This window comes from Pseudopodoces humilis, chromosome 10 (assembly GCF_049639895.1).
Source record: "Pseudopodoces humilis isolate 2021_Gansu_Grassland_sample_001 chromosome 10, ASM4963989v1, whole genome shotgun sequence".
NCBI classification, from domain to species: Eukaryota; Metazoa; Chordata; class Aves; order Passeriformes; family Paridae; genus Pseudopodoces; species Pseudopodoces humilis.
Genome location: NC_142209.1, coordinates 20,319,415 through 20,344,850, shown reverse-complemented (window position 1 = coordinate 20,344,850; position 25,436 = coordinate 20,319,415). Strand labels below are relative to the sequence as shown.

General features: G+C 36.5%; 1 protein-coding gene across 1 annotated transcript in view; it reads left to right on the top strand.

Annotated features, from left to right (window-relative positions):
* AK5 (adenylate kinase 5) overlaps window positions 1-25,436 on the top strand; it is an 83,552-nt gene that overhangs the window by 3,933 nt on the left and 54,183 nt on the right. The window contains exons 4-6 of the mRNA XM_014250778.2: window positions 5,196-5,365; window positions 5,485-5,598; window positions 16,300-16,491. Of these exons, the coding sequence (XP_014106253.2) occupies window positions 5,196-5,365; window positions 5,485-5,598; window positions 16,300-16,491 (476 nt within the window). The remainder of the gene's footprint in view (window positions 1-5,195; window positions 5,366-5,484; window positions 5,599-16,299; window positions 16,492-25,436) is intronic.

Here is a 25,436-nt window from a genome sequence, read left to right as displayed (position 1 = left end):
TGAGCACATCTGCCAGTTTGATTTCATCATCTGAGCCTGGTTCATGCATTTCAAGGCAGCAGCACCATGTGAATCAAGGTTCTCTTCCAAAGCATGCTCAGGATTGAACTAAAACACTCAGGTATACACAAAACTGATCACAAAAAGGGTTATTTTAAAATACTGTGTAAGCCAGCTCAAAAAGGTGATAGGGAACTGTTGTCTTCTATGCTTAGACCCTTCTCAAATGACTGGCATGTCCAGCTGGAGTGAGAATACAGGGTCATTAGTTCATTGCACAGGTTAAGTTCATTCCCAGGTCTATTTGGCGAATGAATCCTGTTCCAGCTTCACAGAATGTAAGCACTCAGTTGATATTAGTTAATTGTGCTCTCTCCCAGAGTTCTCTTTTGTGAGCTGTTTAGTGTTCTTTCTAAGCAGCTCATACTTTCCAGCCTCAGACAAGCACAGGTTATTAAAAATAGCTGCAGGTTAAGTGTAAATCAATATTTTTTTCTGTTATTGAATTTCTTTGCATCAGTTTCCTCATAGTTGTCTTTAGAAATTTTACCACCAGGCTAAATTATCTGATTCTCTGGATGGCTTAAAGAGTTACATCACAGGTGCCAGGTAATGGAGAATTACATTTTTAGTCTATAAAGCTTTATTCATATTAAAGAGAGATACTTCTTCCATAACAGAGAATATATGTAGCACAGTAAAAGGGAACAGAAATGTCTTCTCTGTACTACAGAGTGGAATATCTAGGAACAGCATGTCCTCTAGACTCTGCATCCAGCAGTTCTCAGAAACGAGATATTGGAATAGATTGAAAACAGAAGACCAGGCATATTTTAAGTGTCTGTGGTATGCCAAAGCAATTGCTCAAGGCATTTGAATTCTCCTAATATTTTGTTTCAGGATTACAGACTTCAACATGCAAATCTCTCTATGTATTGCTGAAATGTGAAGATTGCCATTAGATGGAGAAATAACACCTTTACTTCATCTTAATTAATTAGCTACCCTTCCTTTTCATAAAGGAGAATAACTGGCTTCTTTTCAGTGACCACAGAAGGCTCTTAATACATCGAAATCTATGTAGCTCAATTGCAGTAGAGTGATGAATGAAGGTTTGATTTAAGTGAGATAAAGAGAGCTTGGCTTTCACCTCTGGAACTGTGTGCAGGTGTATTTGAAGTGAAATCCTTAACCACCAGCAGGCAGTGAACAGAGCATGGATTTTACAGAGCTTTTCTTTTCTCCCATTTATATAGGGAATGTTGTAAACATTCCACAAAGGCTATTTCAGGTTTATATTCCCACTGAGTTTCTCTGAATCTATTACAGTGTGATCTGATAGAAACACAATACTATATGTAGCTTAGCAGCTATTGTCCATTTTTGTACAGTATCAAGACAATTTCTCCAAAATTCAACTTTCTATTGAGAAAGCACACGAAAAAAAACATGTTGGAAGGAGTAAATGAATAAAAGAGAAAAAAAATAATAAAAGTACACTGTTCATTTCAAGAGATATTACACACAAAAAATGTGTTGCATATTTTCAGTTTGCATAAAATGCCAAAAAAAAAAAAAAATCAGTTAAGTAATGTATTTCTGTCTAATTACTGATAACCAATCGTCCTGCCTTGCTCAGATGGTGCTGGTCCCAGTCACTGCTAGGGACTGAAATGAAGTTAAAGACCTGTCTTCTGCTTCACATATTTGGTGAACTTTTCTTTATTAATGCATTAGCCCAAGAGCTTTTTAATGCTTCCATAAAGGTTTTTACAACTTCTTTGCTTTATGAAATCTATCATCCTTATAATGAACCAGGTAGCTCCAGGGCTAAAGAGAACTCACTTATAAAGGTGGGGGCTTTGTTCTTTTTCTGGGTTTGCAGAAAAAACCTCTGGTGAAAGATAAAGCTATAAAGCTACACAGTGAGTGTATGACTGGATTTTAGAAAAATCAAATGGAACCAGCCAGGAGGGCACACATCAGAATCACTGGAAAAATTAAGTTTCTAAGGCATTATAACACTATAGTAAATGAGATTGTGTTTAAATATGTGCTTCCTAATACACGTTTAAGAAAAAAATTTGTACTGTTAATATAGCTTGAATTTAGAGATCTTAAAATATTAATTATCTGCTGTCATTAGCATGTTAGTTGAGTGTTTTTAAGCTGCACTTTCTTAATATTTATTACTTAATATTAAAAAGAATACACTTTCCTTTAGAGATCAAAGTGTAAGGGCTAGATAAAATACAGTGCTGTCAGCAGACAGCTGCCTACTGATTTGTTAAATCTAGTCCACAGTTAGATTTTAAAGTCACAAGTGTTTTCAGAAATTTTATTATTAGATGAATTTATTCTGAATTTACAACAATATATGCAAAATTGAAAGAACAAACAAAATTAGATTAAAACTACTGCTTTAGTAACACTTTTGGGGCATACAAATCTTTACTTGAAACCTGTTAGCAAACATAATTTGAGATGCAACAAGTGTTCCTGAGTCTAGACATCTTCAAGAAATATGTAAAATAATCACTCTTTCCTTGAGTAATCTATCTCAGATAGTAAAAAGAACAAAAAGCAAAAGTGATTTGATTTTCCTTGCTTGTGAACAGCTTGTCAGTGTGATTTATCAGAGTCAGGAATGGATATATAGTTATGATCTGCTGTAGGAAGTAATTTTGTCCTATCACTTTTCCCTTACTTTGTTACCTGAATGTTTCCCCTCAGATTGTAAACAGATAACACCATCTTGATATTATATGTTTGGATTGATTTGGATTATGTGTTTGGGATGTGTTTGGATTGATAAAAACAAAATGTGTGGGAAGTTTATGATATTAAATCAAATATTTATTAGCTATTTTCTGATTGCAATTCAGATTGAAAGAAGTGCTGAGCTACGCTTTTTTGTTTTGTTTTGCTTTTTGGTTGCTCTTTTCTGGCAAAGCAAAGCTCTTCCTAACAGGAGTATGAAGTCTATCTACTTGTTTCAAACAGGTTTTTTTCAGCTATTTTATGCTTTTACAGACTGATGTTCTATCAAGTATCAGTTCTGGTTTTCTGGCACCTTTTGTATCTCTGTTGGAACACGAGCACTATTTTCCTTGTTTCCAATGTTTCCAATTTTCTGCACATTACCTATGTTTTGCATTTTTATTGTTGCTGGGTGCAACATAATCTGTTTCAAACTTGTAAGGTTTGGTGAAATGCATTTGTCATGGGGAAGGCTGAGCATGAAAGGGAGCAGGGGGAACTGGAGCAGAAGTGCTTTACAGCCACTTCAGTGGAGAAGATGATTCCTACTGTGTCAGATGCTAGTGTATCTACAGAAGGGGAACATTCTTTATTCTAACAAAGAGGATAAGTAGCTAAGCTGTCTTTGAAAGAAAGAGTCCAAGCTAAAAAAACTAAACCCATCTAGATCACCTGGAATTACTGAAATGGAAGAGATGTAGAACCTAACGCAGTCTGCTGAAAGAAGAGAGAAACTTATGTCTTTTTATGACAGAAACACCAAGGGAACTGAATGAGAGAAGAAGATTTTTCAGTTGTGATCTTACTGTGTAAGACACAGTTTTTCTTTCATTTTTTTACATGTGTCTTTTATGAACATCTGTAGCTGTGTTGTCTACTTGGATGTTATACACAAATGCTTGTAGAAACATTATTTAAACTAATCGGATAACTACAAAACCTTTTATTTTTTTTTTTTCCCCAGGGGCATAATTAAACCGTGGGCAGGGTATGGGAACATGATGACAATAGGCACATTTCTGTGTGCACTCTCTTGAAATGGCTCCTGGTCTGAGTTCCAAAGGGCAGGTGCAGCATCAGCATCGCAGCATCGGGGCACAGAGAGCTCCAAGTGCCTGCGGGAGACACTGAAAGCTCTGTGCCGGTGATACTGAGGTGCAGGTTGGAGCCTGGTTACACAGAGTGCCCTAAGTGTACAAATACTGTAAAGCTTATCCTGCAGCCAGAACTGTACTGATTATAAAAATGCTTAACAACTATTTATGGGAATAATACAGACAATATAAAAAGAGTTACATGATTACTAACAAAAAGCTCAGTGCATTCTGATTTACTTTCATTGCATTTCTGTATTTTCAAAATTAATATAAAACTTATGTTTTTAATAAATCGGAATTCTTTTTCTGTTGAAATAAAATTCAGCGTTCTCACAAAGAATTCCACGAACTATAGCTACTAATTGGGACTTATTATCAAAACATTTGGTTTGCATTTGCTTTGTTATACTCTTTAATGCAATACATTTTTCTATACATAAACATTTATTTTTATGAAAGCAATTCCTTGGTTTTACATATTGAATTCCAGATTCACTGCTCATCACATCATAACACGGCCTTTTAGTTCATGGTCTGATTGTTTTACATGCATTCTTGCTGCTGCTGCTGCTGTCCAGCTCACCTTCCCTGCAGCTTTCCCTGCTATGTAACATAGCTGTTCTCTGTATTTTGATACCCATTCAGCCTGTGCTGTATGTATTGAAGAATCTCTTTATTCTTCAAGTTGTCTAGCAAGCTGAACCTAATTTCTTCTCTGTCAGATGCTTCAAGCATCAATACCAAAAGCTGGTATTACATGGTTCAATAAAAGTCCTTATACCAAATCACTATGGAAACATCTCAAATGATTATTTAATTTTTTATTTTTTATTTTTTTTTATTTTAAAATCAGGAAACATCAGAAGCTCATGCAAGCATATTTAGGAGCAGATTTTATTAGTTCCATTTCATGACTAGTTCATTGATTTAATTGGCTTATTTAACCAAGTATAATTCTTTCTGACATGAATATACTTCAGACTATCTGGCTCTATCTCTAGATTCATAAAGTTTAAAAAAGGAATAGTTCATTTGTCTGCTTCTCTCCTGTGCATCAAGAAAAACTCCATTCCAGGAATGGCTTTAGAATGAGGTCAACCTCAAAGAGTACTTATTTTTATTTTGCAAGTGGATTTGTATTCTTTTTTTAAATTTAATTTTACAAACTGTTATGTTTATGATCCACTAGCTGAAACACATGGTTGGGAACAGGTCATGCAACTGTGAGATTTACTCTAATAATGCTTGGAAAATTGGTGCCAATAGCAAACATTTCACCTGTGATTGGGTACTTCTGATGAAAGGTTAATTTAATGTTTTGCTTATGATTCACACTAGGTGGCCCAGGAAGTGGTAAAGGAACACAGAGTTTGAAAATAGCAGAACGTTATGGATTTAATTACATATCAGTTGGTGAATTGTTAAGGAAGAAAATCCACAGCACAAGCAGCAATAGAAAATGGAGTCTAATTGCCAAAATAATTACTACTGGAGAACTGGCCCCTCAGGTACAGTGTTTCCTATGTTCATGTTTGCTTTCAAGGATTTATACATCTTGTAGTAATGTGCACCATCAAGAAAACTTCCTTTACAATGTTAAATAACTAAGTTATTTTCTCTGTGAAAGGAAACAACCATAACTGAGATAAAGCAGAGATTAATGCAGATCCCTGATGAAGAGGGGATAGTGATTGACGGATTTCCCAGAGATGTTGCCCAGGCAATCTCCTTTGAGGACCAAGTAAGAGACTGTTTTTACTCTTAAAATAACTAACACATCTCTACAACAGTTAAGCTTGTTGAAATAATCAGTCAGATTCCAAGAAAGAGCATTGCTCTTTAAATCTTTGCAAGTACATAATTACAGTTGACAAAAGATTTATATTATGTCCTGTTGTCTGAAGACAGACTATTTTTAAAAAGACAATGTGATAAGAAAACCAAGAATCCAAGCCTCTTATCTCATAATGAAAGTTCTCTCAAGATGAAGAAGAAAAACATGAAATCTAACAGTGAATATTTTCTGTATCTTACTGATTCAAAAAGTGGAAAAATATTATATTTCCGTATCTATTTGTTTAACATAATCTCTATTCACAGAAACATATTTAAAGCAATGCATGTCTTCACAGTGCTTTTAGTGTCAAGTTTATTACAGTGCATTGAAAAGATGAATAAAAAAAAGGTTAAAACTATGCATGCTTTTCAAGTTTTTGTAAACCAGAAAGCGTGCCTTTTTAAGAAAATAAGGTCATTTTGGTTATTCTAAACTATAATTCTAAGGTTTAGTCAGATAAAACTGTATTCCTGAGTTCTATTGACATGCTGTTTTCACATGTGTATTTTAAACTAATCTAAAAATACTTTAATTCAGTGGAAAAACAAACAACTGACGTAATTTTCTGATCAAGTGCTGCTAACGTAACAGTTATGGACACAAGAAGAGCTGTTTCTGAGCTGAATTCTTAGAGTGCCTTCATGCAGAATGTTTCAAAGTCTTTCACAATTGCTGGTCTACTGCTGTTTCTGTACTCCGAATTATAAGTGACATTACCAAGGCAGAAGTAACAAAACAAAGCAGCTAATGAGGCATTTCATCAATGTGCTTTATAAGGTATTATTCTGGGCAAAATTTAGAAAACTGAATTGAGGAAATTAAAGGAAACAGAAAAAATAGTTATTACAGGAAATAGCAGTGACTGCCAGCTCTATCTCCTTAAAATTAACAAAAGGGAAGACTGACTATTTTAGAAGTCAAACAGCAGAAATGTAGACTTAACAATCATTTCCTTGTGTCATCTTTTTGTCCAGTGTGATAGCGTGACTTAAGAGCATTTCTTGGTAACACAATTTTGTGCTGATGTTGTTTTTGATTAAAGAATGGGGGATATGAAACTGGAGGAAGTGATAGGAATGAAGTTATCCTACGCTCAGATTCTCTTTCTACTAAGTAAAAACCTGTTAAATAACACTTGATTATAGTCACAGAGAGTTTCCTTTTTCTCAGTCAATTGGGATTTGTAAATCATACTCCTCAAGGCCTGATTTTGCCTGAGAGATAGATCGCTAAGTTTCTGAAAAAGTCCAGGAGCACTTCATATAGGGACACCTTTCAATCTTACCAGTTCTAAAAAAATACAGGAGAGAAGGAATCCCAGCCCTTTTCATAGGCTGTCTGTTCAGATTCCCCCATTTTCATCTTTCTTTGCAGTTGACCTGTAATATGAACATATCTGAAACCATGGAAATAAATGTACAAAAGCTATACATATTTCAACATTCAATCCTATATCAACATCTCCAGTGATATATATTCAGTGTTTTATTTTGGACATATATTTTAAAGAAATAAAATATACTTGTTGTTTCTTTAAAATTCTCTGTTTAGTAAGCCTTGATGCTACACACCTTGGTAGGAAGGTTTTGTGTTAAGGAAAAGGGAGTATCAGCAGTCATGGTACTGATCATCCTTCACAGGATGAGGCTCACAGGCACCCATGGCATGTCAGGTTATTTACATTAAGCATGTGAACATCGTTCAGGCACTCAGAGATTCCTCAATAGCAAGTGCAATTGAGTTGTGGAGTAATTAACTGTTGTGATAATTTGTCTAGGTCTGCAATTAGAGATAGTAGGGAGTTTTCCAAAGCTTTCTTTCTAGCGCTGTGTAGAAGAATAGAATTGTTCTCATTAGCCAAAAGTGACAAAGTGAGAAATAACTAGTTGAAATTTCAGCAAAGAAAGTTTTGATTAAACAGTAAGACAATTTTAATTATATCTACTGGATCAGCTAGCAATGGAACATGCTCTGAAGAAAATGGTGAAATCCCACAAAATGCAAGTTGTACACATGCCATATTCTTACAAAGACAATCCCTGTAGAACACTGAGATCTGTGGATGAGAAGTTCTGAATAAGAATTAATTCTTATTGCTATCACCAACTTTGTCATGAGCAAATACTTATTCCCACAGATGGTCCTTTTGAGACCATTGCACGATTATGTACCTGAAAACAGCAGAAAATTTTAGGTGATACATACAAATTCTTTATCATTGTTTACACAAACACAAATTTCAAGAATTTAGGTGGTAACACCAAAAATGAATTGTGGGGAGGAGTGGAAAAGGAAAAGGACAACAGAGGTGCCTGGTTTCTCTTGAAAGCTCATATAAAATCTAACTCTGCTGTGTTTGCAGTCATCTTTAATGTAACAAATTATTTATGCTAAATTAATTCTTCAGTCTTATGGCTTACAAAGCTGTTACTAAAACTTGACACTAGGCTTTCATAATCTCTTCATCTTGTGGAAAAATCAAATGAATACATGTATGTCTGAGCTGGACATTCTATTATAGAAATACATCATGATAACAACTGCTTGTTAAACTTTGCTTGTAATTGCTCTTGGTACTACCAGCACATTTTTATCTCTTTGACTAATCCAGAAGCTGAACTTTTCTCTGGGAAAAAAAATGTTATTTTTAGTAAACTAGTCAAAGCAAACCAACTTATGCTAACATTCCCATACATAGGTATAGCTAAAAGATGATGATTTCTTCTTCCTTATTATGTTGCCAGACTCTCGTGTGGACAGTAAGTTCTCAACATGTTGCTAGGCAGAATTGTATTAAAACATGTTGCATCTCAGTGACTAAAGTGCCTAAAATAAAGCAATGTATCATTTGCAGCACACACAGTATTTCTCTTTCTGCTCAGATCTAGAAATCAGAAGAAACAAACAGTGCTTCCATGCAGTAATGTCAATCTGGAACAAGTGCATCAGAAAGCACTTTACACATCACAGGAATTTTCTATTTGAACTTAAGCTTTCCTCCCCTTCTTTTCTATGGAGTATCGTTAATAACACTGCTCCTGTCATCCATATCTTCTGAGCAGCAAAGAAGTTTTTTAAGCCAGCATCAGTGATGTTTTCAGAGTTTCAGCAGTGCCTACCAGCCAGCACCACATTGGCCATTCTGGTCACTTACACCAGCTTCATTTCTTAATGCTCAGCTTCTCATCGCAGCCTTCTTGCAGCCTGGAAGAACTCAGCCATGAGCACTGCAGTATTCTTTATCTCAGTTTTCTTTGAACTTTTTAACCAAGTTGAAATAAGCCCTGTATTTTTCTCTTTGAAAACTGAGTTTAATAAGTAAATTCCTCTTATTGGAACCCTGGGATTGTTGCCAAGTCCTGACCCTCTCATTTCTTATTTCCAGAGAGCAGAGTCGATACTGCGAATACTTTTGATAGGGGTACTTTTAATAAAGCTATGAAGTTTCAAGCAGTCATAGTTGCAGGGAAAAAAATGAAATAATGAATTTTAATGTCTTAAAATCAAGCAGGACTTCCAGTTTATATATTCCTTTTAAATATATGATAATTCCTATATTTTGCTCAGTTTGAACTCCTTCTGCATAGCACTGCAGATTTAATACTGATGTATTTAGACTTTCAGTTTGAGCCTAGGCATAAAGCAATCCTAAACCACAAATTTCTTAGGTATCCATGATCTCTGCTGAGTGCAAATAGCAGAAAGGTGTTTAGGTTTCAAGGACATATTTGAAAATGCCAAGGAGAAAATGGTTTATTTACCATTAACCTGTCATCTTGAAATTCAGCGAGTCACCTGCAGTCCCAGCATGCTGAAACATGTTAAATATCTTCCTCTCCTGCAATGCTATAATAAAATGCCTCTGACTGATGTATTGAACTCCAATGGCTTGTGAAGAAATTGCAGTTTGACTTTCTGTGTAATCTCTCACATGATTTTTGTCTTTCCCAGGAGAAACAATTAACTGTATTTTACAGTTAATTTCAGTTACTGCTTTGCTTTGTTTTTTTCCACCACTTTCAGTCATTCATGTGTAACTTTCCTTCTTTGTTAATATCAATAGAGTAAGTACAGATGTAGTTTGCTTAAAATATATTAACTGTAACTTTTTTTACTAGTGAAATAAATGTAGAACAGGTATTAGAATCAATGGATATTCATTCATGAATGAAATTTAATTGCTTGATAAAAGAGGATAACTATTTTTGTAGAAATTATAAAAAATATATATTTTTTGTCTTCTATAGCCTGAGTGACAAAATTATATTTGAGCAAAATCTTAATTTAAATAACAAACAGATGCAATAAATTTTAGCTGATTATTTGTTTAAAATGCTCTTAGGAATATTCATAAATGCACTACACCTGCAAAGAAAAACTACTCATCTTGACTGTAATTTGAGTTAATTTTTAACTCTCAGGTATATTCCTTAGGAAAATTATTACGAGAATAATTGTGATAAAGTAGAACTAACTGTGCAGGTGGCACAATATAGGATGGTGAGAAATGCCTGGGTATTTCAGAGGCTGAGGACAGCAGCACTGTTCCTCCAAGGCTGATACTCAGATCTCCAAGCAGGAGCAATGCCTGCAGTGCCCTGCAGGTTTGACACAGGTGTTTGTGGCCAGCTGCCTGAGGGTCTGACTGCCAAAGCTCTGCAAAGAGCTTCTCACAGAAAACCTGCTGTTCCTGGCCAAGAGTGTGGCCCCCAGAGCAACCTGGGAGGTGAATGCAACCTTGTTGTGAAGCTTCTTAAGGGAAAAGAACCTGTTTTTTGCAAAAGGTTTTTGTTCTGGTAAAGATATTTTTTTCTCTATCATGGCAAATGTGTCTTCTTTATTTCCTCTCCCCCTATACTTCTATCTGCCTTCTCCCTGATCTCTACTTCACTGATCCAGGTACAGTCCCCTACTGAATATGTAGCCAGAGATCTGTGTGAGAGTGGGAGGACTACCACATGAGCAGTCTGCTTTGCTGTGGTTCCTTTTGTTCACTCTTTTCCCTGTGAATTTTGCATTGCTCTCTTTAAGCCAAGCCTGACTGGGAGGCCTGTGGAATGGTTTTAGCACTATCCTCTTCTCCCCTGGAAGCTGGAACACTCTCCAGAGAACCACAAGCAGTGGTTCCATTTTCTGCTGGGTAAGCACCCTAGGCCTCAGGTTTCCAGATTTACTAGGCAAAGGCTCTTCATTGCTAGTCAGAGTAGGCAAAGGAGAGCTCATCCATTGCTGGTCAGTGGATGAGCATCAGGACAGGACCTGAAGTTCTGAATTCAGAGTGGATGGAGGTGCCTGCTGAGCAGTTCTGAAGCAGAGGTCTGCTCAGCCCTTTCTCTGTATGGTTAGCATTAGTGTTAACAGGGATTTTTATTAGTTGGCTGCCTGACACAGGTGAAAAGCTGAATCACTTGTTCCCAAAGTTCACCAGTCTGCCTAATGACATACTCTAGGCAATTTGCTGGAAACTTATTTTCCGGGCTGTGTAAATATGGTTCAAAAGAAGCTACCAGAAAAAGATTCTATCAGCAGGATTCATTCTTTGACAACATGATTCATGATTTTGCATTTCTAAACCAAGAAAAAACTAATAACCCAGCAAAGATGGAACTATAAAAAGCAAATAAGTAATTACAAGGGAGAGCACACATACAAAGGACATAAACCAGCTTGCTAGTAACCTTTACCAACAAGAATAAAATGCACTGTTAAATTAATGGCAATTGTTCATGAGCTGTCAGTTTTCTCAAGAGTAGAGCATACCAGAAATTAAGAAACAGAGCATTTTCATTTTTTGCTTAATGAGGAATAACGAGAGAGAGTGTAATCATCTAATTTCTAGCAAACAACCACACTATTCTCACTAACAAGAGGAGATGTAGAAAATATCCCCAGAGAAAAGAGAGCATCTCTCCACCATACTGCTTAATGTCAATATCACCATCAACTTGCATTGAATTACTCTCAATTTACTCCTCGTTCCAGTTTAGGAAGGAGATTCAGACTCAGAGTAGGATTTACTTACTAGTAAATATTATTCTAAAAAATAAGATGTACCCACCAGTTTTATTCTGAGTTGATGCCATATGCTCTTCATCTCATTTAAAATGAATAACCAGAAACCTGTTGGTTCCCATAGGCAAAGATTCTCCCTTCTTCCAGTCAGTAAGTAGTCAATTTCCCTTTTCTGAGCCCCACAGTCCTACCTCACATGCACTGCTGGACATGAATAAAACCCTCTGCCTTGGGCACAGGATGTGTGTACTGGGGGAAATCAGCATGAAGGAATCCAGCTCTTCTGTCTGTGTTGGTTCTGTACAACTTTTCTACAAGCCGAGTCTCAGAACAAAACTTATTCCCTAGCCATGAAACTCAACAATACTTAGTTGTGAGTTTGAAAAAAGGCTTTCTTTTCAAATGAGTCATAAAAACCATTCTCCTTTGATAGAAAGAAAGCAATTTATACTCATAATTACAAAGGAGAATAGATATGTTTCTAGAGAAGTAACCCCAGATGCCCATATATTCACACTACCCTGTTACATTGTAGCTAAAAGTATTTATGAGCATGTTTTGCAGGCAGGTAGAGTTGAAGTGGAAGCAAAGTGATTCATATAAATAGGAGTGAAATATCAATAGCATTTCAAGGTGTATCCTGAAGGCTGTAAATGCATGTAGGAAAATAATGACATTAAGTGCCATTAGGTCTGTATGCCTATGCATACAGGAGAGATGTTACCCTTTTGTGCACCTTGTGTTTCTTTTATAAATGGTTTTCAGCTACTTTCTGATCGTAAAGATGAGTATTCTGCAGGTAAAAGTTGAATTCATAGAGACATCACGTAATCAGATTCTGTTTTGAATTCCTACCTCAGATATGCTTGAATGACTTTTTTTTTTACACTTCAAAAAATCTCTCAGAAAATGCTTCATTTGAAACTAGGTTTCTTGAAATGAGAATTTTAAAGCATTGTTTTCACTGACATTTTATTTCTGTGAGTGAAATATATGTCAGATTAAAAAACCCAAAGTGTCAGAAAAAAGGTAGTCTTAATACCTGTGATTCTAATAATGTCTTTTGTATTATTACTGTTGTAAAAAAATTGAGAACAGTACTCAGATTCTTAGAGAACTTTCAGTTTTCAAAAGCAAAAGGAGAAAATTAAACCTAATTAATGAATTGTCCAAGGCATACCTTGTTATTACCCTCATTTTACAATTAGAAAAAAAAGAAAGAAATTAAGCCCAGGGTGCCCAGGGTTTGTTTTCCCATTTTCTTAAACAGTAACTGACTTCTACAATCAGTGCAGTTTGTGGGGAACTAAAAGCAGATGAGAACTTGCACACCTGATGGAACCATGGCGGCATTTGGATCCTTCCCTTCCTGTGGGGCTGCACCTCCCCAGCCACAGTTCCTTTAGAGACCTGAGATTGGTTGTGGTTAAGCTGCACTGTCATGTTTGTGTGAGACTGATGGAGGCCCTCTCCCTGATAATTTCATGAGTAGTCTGTTTATTCTAGGTACTCTCTGTAAGATTTGATGCTGTATGTGAAGTCTGGTGGTGCACAGAAGCTCCAGCCCTGCACTTGAGAAGCTCTGGTATGACTTCCTAGCCAGAGTAGGTGCCGTCCTGAAGTGCTGAGCACTGAAAGCAAGGCCAGCTATGGCTTGGAATGTCTGAAGATTTCTTACCATCTTTCTGCCACTATTATTAGGAAAACAGATATGTAATATTAAATTAAACTACTCACTTGTATAAACTCCTTTTGTCCTCCACTTTACTAGATCCTGAGTCCCTGTGTAATGTATGTTAGGAAGCTTCAATCAGCTGGATATCTACACAGGGATTTGAGATGTCTCTGTGCTCAGTCTGCTGCAAGGTATATCAGCCATTCCCTTTCATCAGACTGTGTTCCAGGACTAACAGGCTTTGAAATCTGTAGCACTTTCTTTCAGAATCGATCTGTGTCATAATTTGGGTTTTTTAGTTCTGTATGCTTTTTGAATTCCCAAATTCCTCATTATTCTTCTATTACTAGTGAAGCAACCTTATTCAACCAAGCTACTTTTAATAATGTCCATATGGCATGAAAGTCTAACACAGAAACTTACTTTCATAGTCTTTCATGTGAATAATTATGTGCCTTAAAGCTATTATGTAGTAGTAAAATTAACTTTCATAATTAATTCATCCCATGAACAGACAGAGTAACTGTCTGTTTACAATAGTCTGAAAAGGGAAGAGAAAGTTACTCTGGTTTTCTTGATGCTGAGGGACATGTGATAGAGGTAGGAGAGAGCTTCTCTCCCACTGGAAGTTATTTTAAAAAAACAGGTTATAAGGCTAATTGTTTCAAAATCTAATAGATACTTATAAATAATTACCAGAACTATTGTCTTTGTAGTTTGTGTGCTCATGTCTCCAATCATCTACAATGTGTGTAAAAAATAATTTGATTTTCTTTTAAATCCTATTTAATTTTCTGTAATGATAAAGAGGCCACCATCTTTCTTGCTAATGCTGCTTTTCAGACTGTCCTTTATTGTTTGAAAATGGCTCTGCTTTTTCACCACTTTCTGCTTCCTCACATCCATATACTACTCTGTCAGTGACCTCCTTCATAAAGGCTAATGACCAGCACCTCAGGCTGCAGAAGTTGTATTGGTTTCTTTTGACTTCCTAAGAACCCTTTTTACTCAGACTGACAGTAAAAAAGGCCAGACTATACTTCATGTTGTATTCACTCAAATGACTGAAACCCAACTTAGATAGGATTTTGGGGTTTTTTAAACTTAGTTATTAATTTTCCAGATTCTCCACATGGGAAGTTTTGACTACTCAGTCTAGAAATATGGTTTTCTTTATGCAGTTTAACACCCTTGTGTAGAGAGACCTAGACAAAGAAAGTATTCAGAAGCTTAATTGCTTTGTTCTGGGCCTCAATAACAATATATTATAGCAACTTTATAATTAACGTAAAGATAGAAATCAGTTATTATTTACACCATAGTAGGTAGAATCCATGTGATACTGGTGTATAGCTCTAATTTGACGTTCAAATTTACATTGCATCAAGCTGAACAAAGACAAAATTATTCTGCAGATAGAAAACATCATGAGAAAAATGTCTGTTTCATTCTTGAGCATCTACCATCATTTGCATTGTAACTAGATTATGTCATTTCTAAAATAGGAAGCCACTATTTTCACTAATATTAGTTAAAATTAAAGTATGAACTTTTTGGTTCAGGTAAGTAAAGACAGCAGAAATGAGTTTGTGCTTGTATGCAAGAACAAATAAATCCTTTCTAATCTGTAATCAGATAAAAGCTTGGACTGTTTGTTTTCATCTTAAATGCTTCTTACAGATAATTCTAATGTGTTTGAAAAGATAGCACTATGCTAGTGAGAACTTTAGGAGAGGTAGATTTCTTTGCATCAACCAGATGGAGGAAAGTTATGAACAAAGTTAATATACATTTGTACCTGCATTTTAAAAATCCTGCAAATTCAGGTGTCTGAGTGACTTTAGGGTGAGAGGAAGCAAGTTGCAGGTTGCACCAGGGGAGGCTTAGATTGAATGTTAGGAAAAATTGCTTTATGTAAAGTATTGTCAAGCATTGGAACAGGGAAATGGTTGAGTGACCATCCCTGGGAGTATTTAACAGATGTGTTGAGATTCTTTGGCTTCTGTTGTTTTCACCATAGGTGCTAAGTAGTAGTGACCTCCAAAGATTGCCTGTGAACATTTGTCTTCATAAGAAACTGGGTCTATCACTGCTTTCCCCACATCAAGCATCAGAGATATCTCTTCTTTAAATGCTCAATAGCATCTTATAAAGAAGATTTAACTGAGAAAGAGCTAGAATGCAAAAAATTTTGTTTATCTCATTCCTTTACTTCCTGAACCATAGTGCAGGGATGGGTGTGACACATACCAGTGCTCACCACACAGACCAGAAAGGATAGGGGAAATTAAAACCCTTTTAGCTGCCCCACCCAACCTCTTGAAAAGTGTACTGAAGCTTTAGAGAGATTTAGAGAAATAGAGAAAGTGTTACAAGAAACCGTGGCTATTGGAAAATGTCTGTTTTCACCTGATCCTAACCATCAGTTAGCTTCATAGTGGCTGCTGAATTTTAAATAACACCTTACTTAAAGAGTTTCCAGACAGAAACATGCAACCATTTTCCTGCAGAGTATGAGACATCTATATTTTGCTGTTTTAAAAAAAAAAAATTAGGTAGGGGAGCCTTCTGGTAATGCAAATGATGAACATAGCCTAGAGAAGGTTTTTGCTGTGAAGTAAAATTATTTCATTAAATTTTCTCCTTCCATATCAGGTAAAACAAGTTGACTAACCTCACATAAGATCAACAAGACCCTCTGTCCTGGGTTGATTATGATGTTAAATTGCCTTAAACCAGGACACCCTCATTAAGCCCACAAACTTCCCGTCAAAAAAACAACAGAAAATTAATGCCTACATCAAGTTCGAACTTATGCAAATGTAACATATCTGAGCCTCACATAATAATGGAATTGCTGAGTCCTGTAATGCTGGATAATCAACTTAATCAGACTTATTGAATTGCTCTTTCCACAGATCTGTACCCCAGATTTGGTGGTATTTCTGGCATGTTCCAGTCAAAGGCTGAAAGAAAGGTTACTGAAGCGTGCAGAACAGCAAGGAAGACCTGATGATAACCTGAAAGCCACTCAGAGAAGATTAATGAATTTCAAGCAGAATGCAGTTCCACTGGTTAAATATTTCCAGGAAAAAGGGCTGATAATCACAGTAAGTCCTTTAGTGTATATCTCTGAACCTTATTGTTGTGGCTGTACTTGGCTTCTCGTACCTTTTGCTTTAAGACAGGCTTGACGAGTTCAATTCTGTTTTAGGTTAATAGCACAGCTACTCAAGTGTTTAATGAAGACAATGAATTCATTGAGCAGTTGACAACAGTTGAATTATTGGCATGTGCTAAGTTACAGACTGTGTCTGGTTGTAATAACACACAGAACTTGGTGCCACATATGGTATGAGAGCACAGATGGCCTGTTTCATTTCTTTTGATACCCTACATAGTTCACATTGGTATGTGCTCTCACAGCAAGTGTGACTCTCTGTGTGCTGGTCAGACTCATGACAGGTTAAAGCATCCTTAATTGCAAAGTCATCAATTGGAATTATTCGCCTTAATTATGTACTTCAGCATCTTTCTGAATTTCAAGATGAAAATCCCAGAAAATTATTACATTAGCTTCTCCAGAGAATATGTGTTTAGGTTTAGGATTATGATTAATTCAGTTTTTAAGGATGAGAGGACTAAAATTTCTGCAAGCCTTTCTTTATTGTTGAGGAAGTGTGTATTTTGTGATGCTCCTACAGCCTTTACAAGTGCTCCTATGGTCTGCACGTTTAAGTCCTCAGGAAATACATGCCTTTGTGCATAAAGGAAGTGGGGCATCTGGATAGAATTGCATTTCTGTTATGGGACCTGTACAACAGAAGATTTTGTTTTTATGGATCTTTCTTCTACTTTCTAACTCTGTTTCTTGAGAGTTCTGAAGATAGATTAAATTGCAATGTTCACCTTGGATAACCTCTTTTCTTTTTGAAGAAAGCAGATGTTTATGGTGGGTATAGAAGTGACAAAATGGCATATGAACATTAAATTACTCTACTACAGCACAAAGGAAACAGCATATACAGAAAATATTGCACTTATTCATGCTATTTCCCCAGAGAAGGAGGAAGAAAGAAAGAAAATAGCATTCATCCTGCTGGTTATAATGCTGAACCTGGAAGACATTGAAATACTATGCAGATGAGAGCAGTGTAAGAACTAGAATAGCATAAAATAGAATTACAGTAGCCTAATTCCTAGAGGAGTGAATCCTTGAGGCAAGGTCAGACAAAGTCAACATTGACTAGAAGGAAATAAAAAGATTTACATTTTTCTTAAATCCCTACCTGCACCTCGTCACTGCTATTCAAAACCCTAAACCTCAGACACTTCTAGCCAGCATCACAATTCTACTCAGGGGAGAAAAGCAGAACCATTTGTCTTACAGAGTGCTATAATTTTAGAATCACAGCTCATATTTTATACATGTACTTAATAAATATATTGTTCTTCATCAATAGCAGACCAAAAGAGAAAAGAAAAAATCACTGAAATATAACTAAATATGATTAATAAGCAGGCATTATATATATATATCATTATAATCTACTGTTAGACACTTTATGAGCAAGAAATAAAAATCTAAATTCCCAAAGAAGATTAATTTTCATGCTCCAACAGTTATTCCATACTGCTTTTAACATACTTTGCTTAATAGAAATAAGAGCCACATTCTTCATTACATCTCTTATTGGTTAAGTTCCTTAGCTGTAAATCTTTCCCTTCATCTTTTTTTTCACATGATCTGTGGTAATTTGCTACAGTACCCAGGTTGTACTTGTTTGATGCTCTGTATGCCTTATGTTCTCAGTCTGTGCATGGTGTACCTGCTCTCACGGTCTGATCCTTGTTTCTGTTTTTAAGGTAAGAAGTGAGGCCCCCATCTACGGTACTTCTAAGAAATAGGGAAATACAACTCTGTCCTTTCTGAAAAACTCCCTGGTTGGAATAATGATATGTAAAGTTCATTATAATTAACAGAGTAAATATGTGATATTTTCATGAACACACAGTCTGTATTTAAAATTCATTTTAGCAATCTGTCAGTAGTCTAACAAATCAGAATCTGACTTAACTCAAATTTAAATTCAGAAGGTATCAAGACTATAATGACACAATGTTGGACAGAGAGTATGTAAATAGATGCATATGCTGCCGTTTACTGTTTCAGGAACTTTCAACAAACATTAAAACATTATGTATTGTTTACCTAGACAATAACTGCACAAAAATTGCCTGGTGGTGGTGGGAGATATTAGTTAGATTAAGTTATAGGAGGGAGAACATGTAGGTACATAGGTGACCTTGAGTACTCTGATATTTAGCAGCGAACTTCAGTTCTGGACACAGATTTCCAAATCTCCAGTTTATGTGGAATGTAATTCATTATAGATAATGGTGTAGTTCTTGGAGATCACTGGGTTACAAAAATCTTTCAGTCAACAGTTATTAATGCCACTCTCAGAGAGCTTAGCTGTTCTAAGCTGATATGTTTGTAGAACATATCCCCGTGGTCTAGACAGAAAAAAGTTTACAGAGCTCATGGTCTTAGCAGTAGAAGTTTCTCTTACTGGAGGCAGGATTTGGTCCAGTCTCCCTTACTGACAGTGATTCTATATAAACTTAGAACTGCAGTGTCAACCTTGTTACATTAATAAGTCTGTGTGCATTTAAGGGAAGAAAATGAAAGACTGGCTGTAGTGAGACAAAAATACTAAACATTAAAAGAAGACCCTGGTCTTTATTTAAACAGCCAGAACAAGACAGCATCCTGTGGCATCCATGAAATGTGGACTTCTCTGATATCCTCATTGTTCCACTTGTCCTTTTAGGGAATTTACTGTACTTATGAAAACATTAAAATGACATTCAGATTAGTCAGAGAAGTAAAGAGAACCCAGAAAAAGTAGCTGAAGCTGGAAATTGATTCTGAGCACAAATTTAGAAGTTAAACAGTTGTGGGTGAGGGAAGTAGCTGTCTGCCCTCGTAAGCATCAAACAAGCCTAATGGCTGTCAACTGTCACAGAAAAATTCCCCATGGAACTGTTATATAATTTTTTTCTCTTGTTTTGGTTAAAAAAGGAGTTTTGCTATACAACCTGTACATTGAAATGAACTTTATCTAAAGGCTGTGACTTACCAAAATGCTGCTGAAAATATCAGTTATAGTTTATAAATAAAGTTTCTCTGTTATCATACAGCTGCCCAACTTGAGGTGTTGGTTTGGGCTTTTTATTTGTTTGTGTCTGAATGCTGATTCCATAAGACTTGTGCTTACTCATTCTTCCTTTAATTTTTGGCCCTTCCCCGGAGAAATGTGGCTCCTGCAGTCCTTTAAGCAGCTCCCAAGGTCTACTCAAATCTCACTGATAGCAAACAATTATGAAAGGCTTCATAGGAACCCTCACCCTGCTTTCCAGGTCCTAACAGGAGCCTCTGCCAGGCATGTCTCCCAAACCAGAATCCAGCTCAGAGAATCTTCTCTTCAGTGGAGGAACATGCATCTGGTTTGGCAGAACAAAGGATGAGTAGACACCTTTGTTTTCCTGGTGCCGATATTTGCACCCATCCATGCAGTTTTTGCATTAAACAGTCATTAAAAAAGAAAATTTTAAAAATCCCACTCCTCCTTCCCTGAAGTGATGCTAGGAATAGGGATTGTTAGCCACCACCTCCCCCGCGTGCTCTCACCTCCCTGCTGCAGGCTCAGAATCCCATTTACGTGCCATCTGATGCCTGGATCTTGCATCCTCGGCTACAAAGTGATACAGACTTGGCAGGAATGGTTTCCCTCAAATGTAGCCTCACTGGTATCTGAGCATGGCCTTTCTTCCCACAGGTCAGAGATGGGGATTTGAACCTGCTTTGTTTTCTAGAGTATTGAGCTGAGATTTCCTATTAATTGGCCCAATGCCACCAAAGTATTTTCAGATGCCTCTCAGTAGTTTTAAAAATACAGCAGCCATAAGCACAGTCTTTTAGGAACATTTTCAATGTGTTTTTAACCTGACTACTACATGGGATCTTGAGAGTACTTCTGACTTCTTGGTCATGACCAAGTGGACATGCAAAGAGGAACCCAGATAGTCTGTAGCATCTGGAGCAAACCTTCAATTTTTTTGGACATTTTTAAATGGAACCAGCAACGTAGGCAGCTGTTTGTGGGAACCTTGAGACCAGAGGTTTTGTTTGAGATTCAGGGGTCTTCTTTTATTTTACTGTATGGTAAATCATTATCTGGCTCCATGAATGTATATGGTTATATAATAATTTAAACATTTCTATAGAGAGAAAATTAGAGGTGGGATGGGAAATAACGACTATCACATTTTCATTTTTTGGTGATTCAAAGCAGTGAAAGCTAAGTTGAAGCCTAAAACAAGTAACCAGAGCTCTGCAGTCAGAGAAAGCTGTTACTTAAAATTAAGGTTTTCTGTGTCTCTCCTGTATTTGATAGCCCTTTTGCAGAAAAATTGGGCTATGAGCAAGAACCTGTGTTTCCTGTAAAACTGCTGAACTAGAGAAAGTTTACACATGTTCTAATCTCTGCTAGGTTTTACACTGTCTCAACACTATTTATGTGTTACTGTTTTGTGAGATTTTGAAGAAAAAAGCAGGTCTGTAAATGAATTTTATCTAGAAATAAGTGTAAACAAACTGTTTGTAAATATATGCACATTTTATATGGGAACGATAGATGAGCAATTTGTGCATATATAGAAGCATGTGCACCACAAACACTTCCAAGCTTCAAAATATTTTCAGCTTCCCATTTCATGCTTTATGTCAACAAGTATATCAGAAATACCAATGTCTGCCAGAGAATGACCAAGGATGGAAACTTGCCATCTGTGTAGATAGAAGCATGCAGAAGAACCTTGAGGGTAGAAATTCTTTGCTGAGGTGAATAGTATCAGTGCAACACCACGTTCTTTTCTAACTTTGGAAGTATGATAATTTAAATAGATACCAGCTTTTTGAAAGTTACCCTGCCTTTGGTACACCCAGTGGCTTGAATGAAGCAGAAGATTTTGAAAAAAATGAAATAAACTTTGACCAGTATGGCTATAGAATTAGGCAGTGATGAGTGCATGGGCCAACCTGATTTAGGAACTCCAGAAAGAGAGAGGGAATGCTGGTTTTGACAGCCATACTATCCCAGATTTTATCCATTTCTGTCACAGTGAAAGCTGATACATGTTTAAAATTAACAGACTATTTTTTACAGATCTGAAACTAAAACTGAGATAAGTAATTAAGCCAAGTTATCATGCTAAGGAATGAACTGTAGGAGATGTTTAAAATAACATGTCCTAAATACTCTTCAGGTTATTTTAAACAGTTCATCTTAAGGTAATTAAGCTGTGTCCTTTGGGTGAATAGTAGCTTTTAATTTCATTCTGGTAGTTAAAGGGATGCTAAAAGAAGATTAATTTTTCTTATTTAGATGAGATATATTAAGAAACTAGATTGGAAAAAATACTTCTTCCCTGGGAAGACCTTTTATATTGAATCAGGAATATTTATCATCCATAAGCGAATTTTCCTATCCTGAACCACAGCTGATTTTATGAACATCCAGCTGAAGAACCAAAGCTGCATTTCAGCCCTGCATTGCTGCAAACAATAAAAACCCAATTTCTTACCCAAAGTTCCATTAGTGATTTCCAGATCTAATTGCCACCAGTGGATCTTCCCACCAGTGAAAAGTTTATAGTCGGTGACTTCCTGGTTTTATGGCAAAACCACTTTGCTGTGGTGGAGGAAACTTGCATATTAACTCATTAGAGTCGCCACTTCAGTAGAATCAAGATGGTCTTTCAGATCTCACACTCACAGTCCTATTAAAATGTTACTACATCTGACAGCTTGTGCTCTACACTCCCACTATTTAACATCCTTATTTTCTAATCTATCATTGCTTACAGCATCTAAGTTGCTATCATTAGCTGTTGTTAGATATTTCTATTTCGTTATGCAAGTGGCAGGTGAACATTTTTTCTGCTATACTATTCTCAACTTTGATTCAAAGCACAAAATGAGACTGAGTGAACTGGCCTCTAGCAATTGAATCTTGCACCATTCTGGGATTATCTGAGCATTTGCTCCTGTTCCTTCTCTCCTGCAGATGTACCCTGAAAGAGAGGGGAGACCTAAAATATTCCACTTTTTTATTTTTTAATGCGTCATAAAGATGCATTTATTCAGATTTGTGAATGCTCAGGTATTGTAATGATGGAAGCCATTTAAGTGTCAAAACTGTCAGCAGAAAGTCTGATGATCTTAACATTATGGGCTTCTGGCACTTTTCTCCAGTACTCTGGAGTCTTATTTAGGCTTAACAGGGTTAGATGCAGCTACAGTGTTGGTGGAGAACAGAGAAAGCTGAAAAGTTACTCATCCATTGTGTGACTCAGGGTACACACTGCACTAGACAGCACTGAAGTGAGAACTACAGCCTTCCCCCAGGGCATTTCCCCCATTGCAGAGTATTCTTCTGAGCATTTCTGATAGCTGTTTGGAGGACTTTTTATTTTTTTCTAATCCAGCTAAAGAACATCTACCAAGCAGGGCTCTGAAGAACTGTATGAAATGCTTCCTAATTAGGAAAAACCAGCACTGTGTCAACTCAGGCACTTCACTGAAGTAATATATCCTTGCTCCTTACATTCACTGATACTTACACATCAGATAACCACTAATATGGCTGCTTTGTTTTTCTTATAACTATGGTACATTTAGCGTTAGTACAAACATCTTTGCACAGCATTGCTTTTTACCAGGTAGACATAACCTAAAATTCTTGGCAGAGATTCTCTTGTGAATCCTGTGTGCTTTGTCTTTGCTGTAATTATATATGCTTCTGTATCCTTCAGCTCAGTTATCATCCTTCCTACTTCCAGGGTTAACATTTGTATCTTTCCATCTTACATAGTACTGCAGTTTGTTTCATTAATGGCCATGAATACAACTATCTGTTTACCTGTTGTCACCATATCACATTCTGCAATTCAGTAATCTACTTAAATAATAAAACAGGAAAAGAAGCCTCACAAGACATAACACTGAAATAATTGTCAAATAATTGTCACTCAAAATTATTGTCATTTTCTGTGAAGGAAGAACGGTTGTCTCCATTCTCAACTGTTCATCTCTTTTTGTGCCAACAGCCAGTCATACCAGTCACAGTAAAAGAAATAAAGAACTTATTGCACAAGATGTGGCATCTTTTCACTGCAACTTGCTACGATCAGTTATTTATATCTAGGATTGTTCATACATATGCTACCCCTCGATCTGTTTTGTTAAAAATAAAATTTCTAAAACTACATTGTTTTTAGGCAAATCTTAACATTTTTTCATTATGTACTCCACTGAATTTCTCCTCCTGTCTTTAATCAGAATGTAAAATTGAAGCTCCACGTTCATGTTTTCAATACCAGTACTTCAAAATTCTCTGCTCTGTATAGCATGCCAGGTCTTGTCTTGTATTATATCACCCACTGTATTTTGGTAATACTGTAGTTTTTCTAATGCCAAGGTCATCTCCCATCTTACCACTGCAAGATCCCAGTTAGGCAATTTGAGAAGATAATTTCCTAGCTTCCTGCCATGTCCTGCCTTCTGGGCTTTTTTTGGTCTGCTTTACTGAAAAGAACAGACTCTGTAAATGCAGAGTCCTTACTAAAACGGAACCAAGAATGTGGGCAATACAGCTCTTAGTCAAGTTGCTTATTAAATTTATTGGTCCCTAAGACATTAGAAAAAAATACCCAGCAATCCTCTTTGTATCTGCAGCCTACTGCAAGAATTTCACCATATAGATTCTACATAATACAGATTCACATAACCCCAAGGCAGGTCATTCCTGTTTCTTTTGCAATAACATTCTCTCTGCTTTCTGTCAGGCTCTGTAGGTTGCCTCAGTCTGTTGTAATGGCCATTAAAGGTTTCATGGGCACTTTAGCTTTCATCTCTGACCCTGTTCATGGGGTGCAAGACACAAATGAGCTCAGATCTGGTACTGTGAACAGAGGGTTTCCTTCATTTATGCATTTCATGTTCCCTCACACCTCTTGATCTTTAGAATGAGGGTCAGGAGCCATGTGAATTCTGAAATGAGTTTGGTTTTAAGGACTATTCATTATATCCTTGAACTACAGCCAGGAGACCACTCATCAGAAAAATCACTAAATTTAGTAGGGTGAGTGTAATAGAGAAAAAGTTAAACAAATTTGGGTAGCCTCTCACAGGTTAGGTCAGCACTTGGCAACAGAAGGCATGTCAGTGTTTCTTGGAAAGATGCCTCTGCTGAAACACTGAGCTTAACAACCACTCATGTTAGTGGGAACTTTTGAAAGAATTTATTTCTTGTTAAAGCTGCACAACAATTTGTTATAACCCCAATCTAATAACATACCTTGTAAATATTAATTATTCCTTAGGTTTAAAGGTTATAGCTGCTCATTTTTCATTGAGAAAAATTCAAATAAAACTGCAAGATTCCCTTTTTTCCCATGAATTGCACAAGCATGGGGACCTTTGCCCATTTAAAAAAAAAACTGCCTTGGATGAAGATTTACTAGAAGATAACTGATATTTGACATATGAAACAAGGCCTAAATCTAAACTTTTTTGAGTACATGATTTGGCCTGAGTATGAAAAAGGACAAATAAAAAAGTTCTAAGCAGGAATAGAAGCTTGTGAGAATTTCTTCACTGGAATATGGATGAGAATAAGCACGTAGAGAGTGTCTCACCCTTCTCTAATTTCTGTATTTACACAAGTTGTACTGGTCCGAGAGGAGGGTATAAGTGAACCCACTGTAAAGGAAATACAGGGAAGTACCAAGGGTCTCATTACACAAGGCAGAAGAGTATTGAGCTAAATTAGCTGGTGTGCAACAGCCAGTGCTTGCAGAGCCAGCAGCTAATGGGCTCTCTGCAGACTCCTGATTCTCACACTGGAGGGAGGAGGAGGCCAGCAACCTCCTGAGAGCCACTGAAGGGCTTTTAAAGAAATGGGAGCTATTCTGTTTTGTGTAGAAGGGT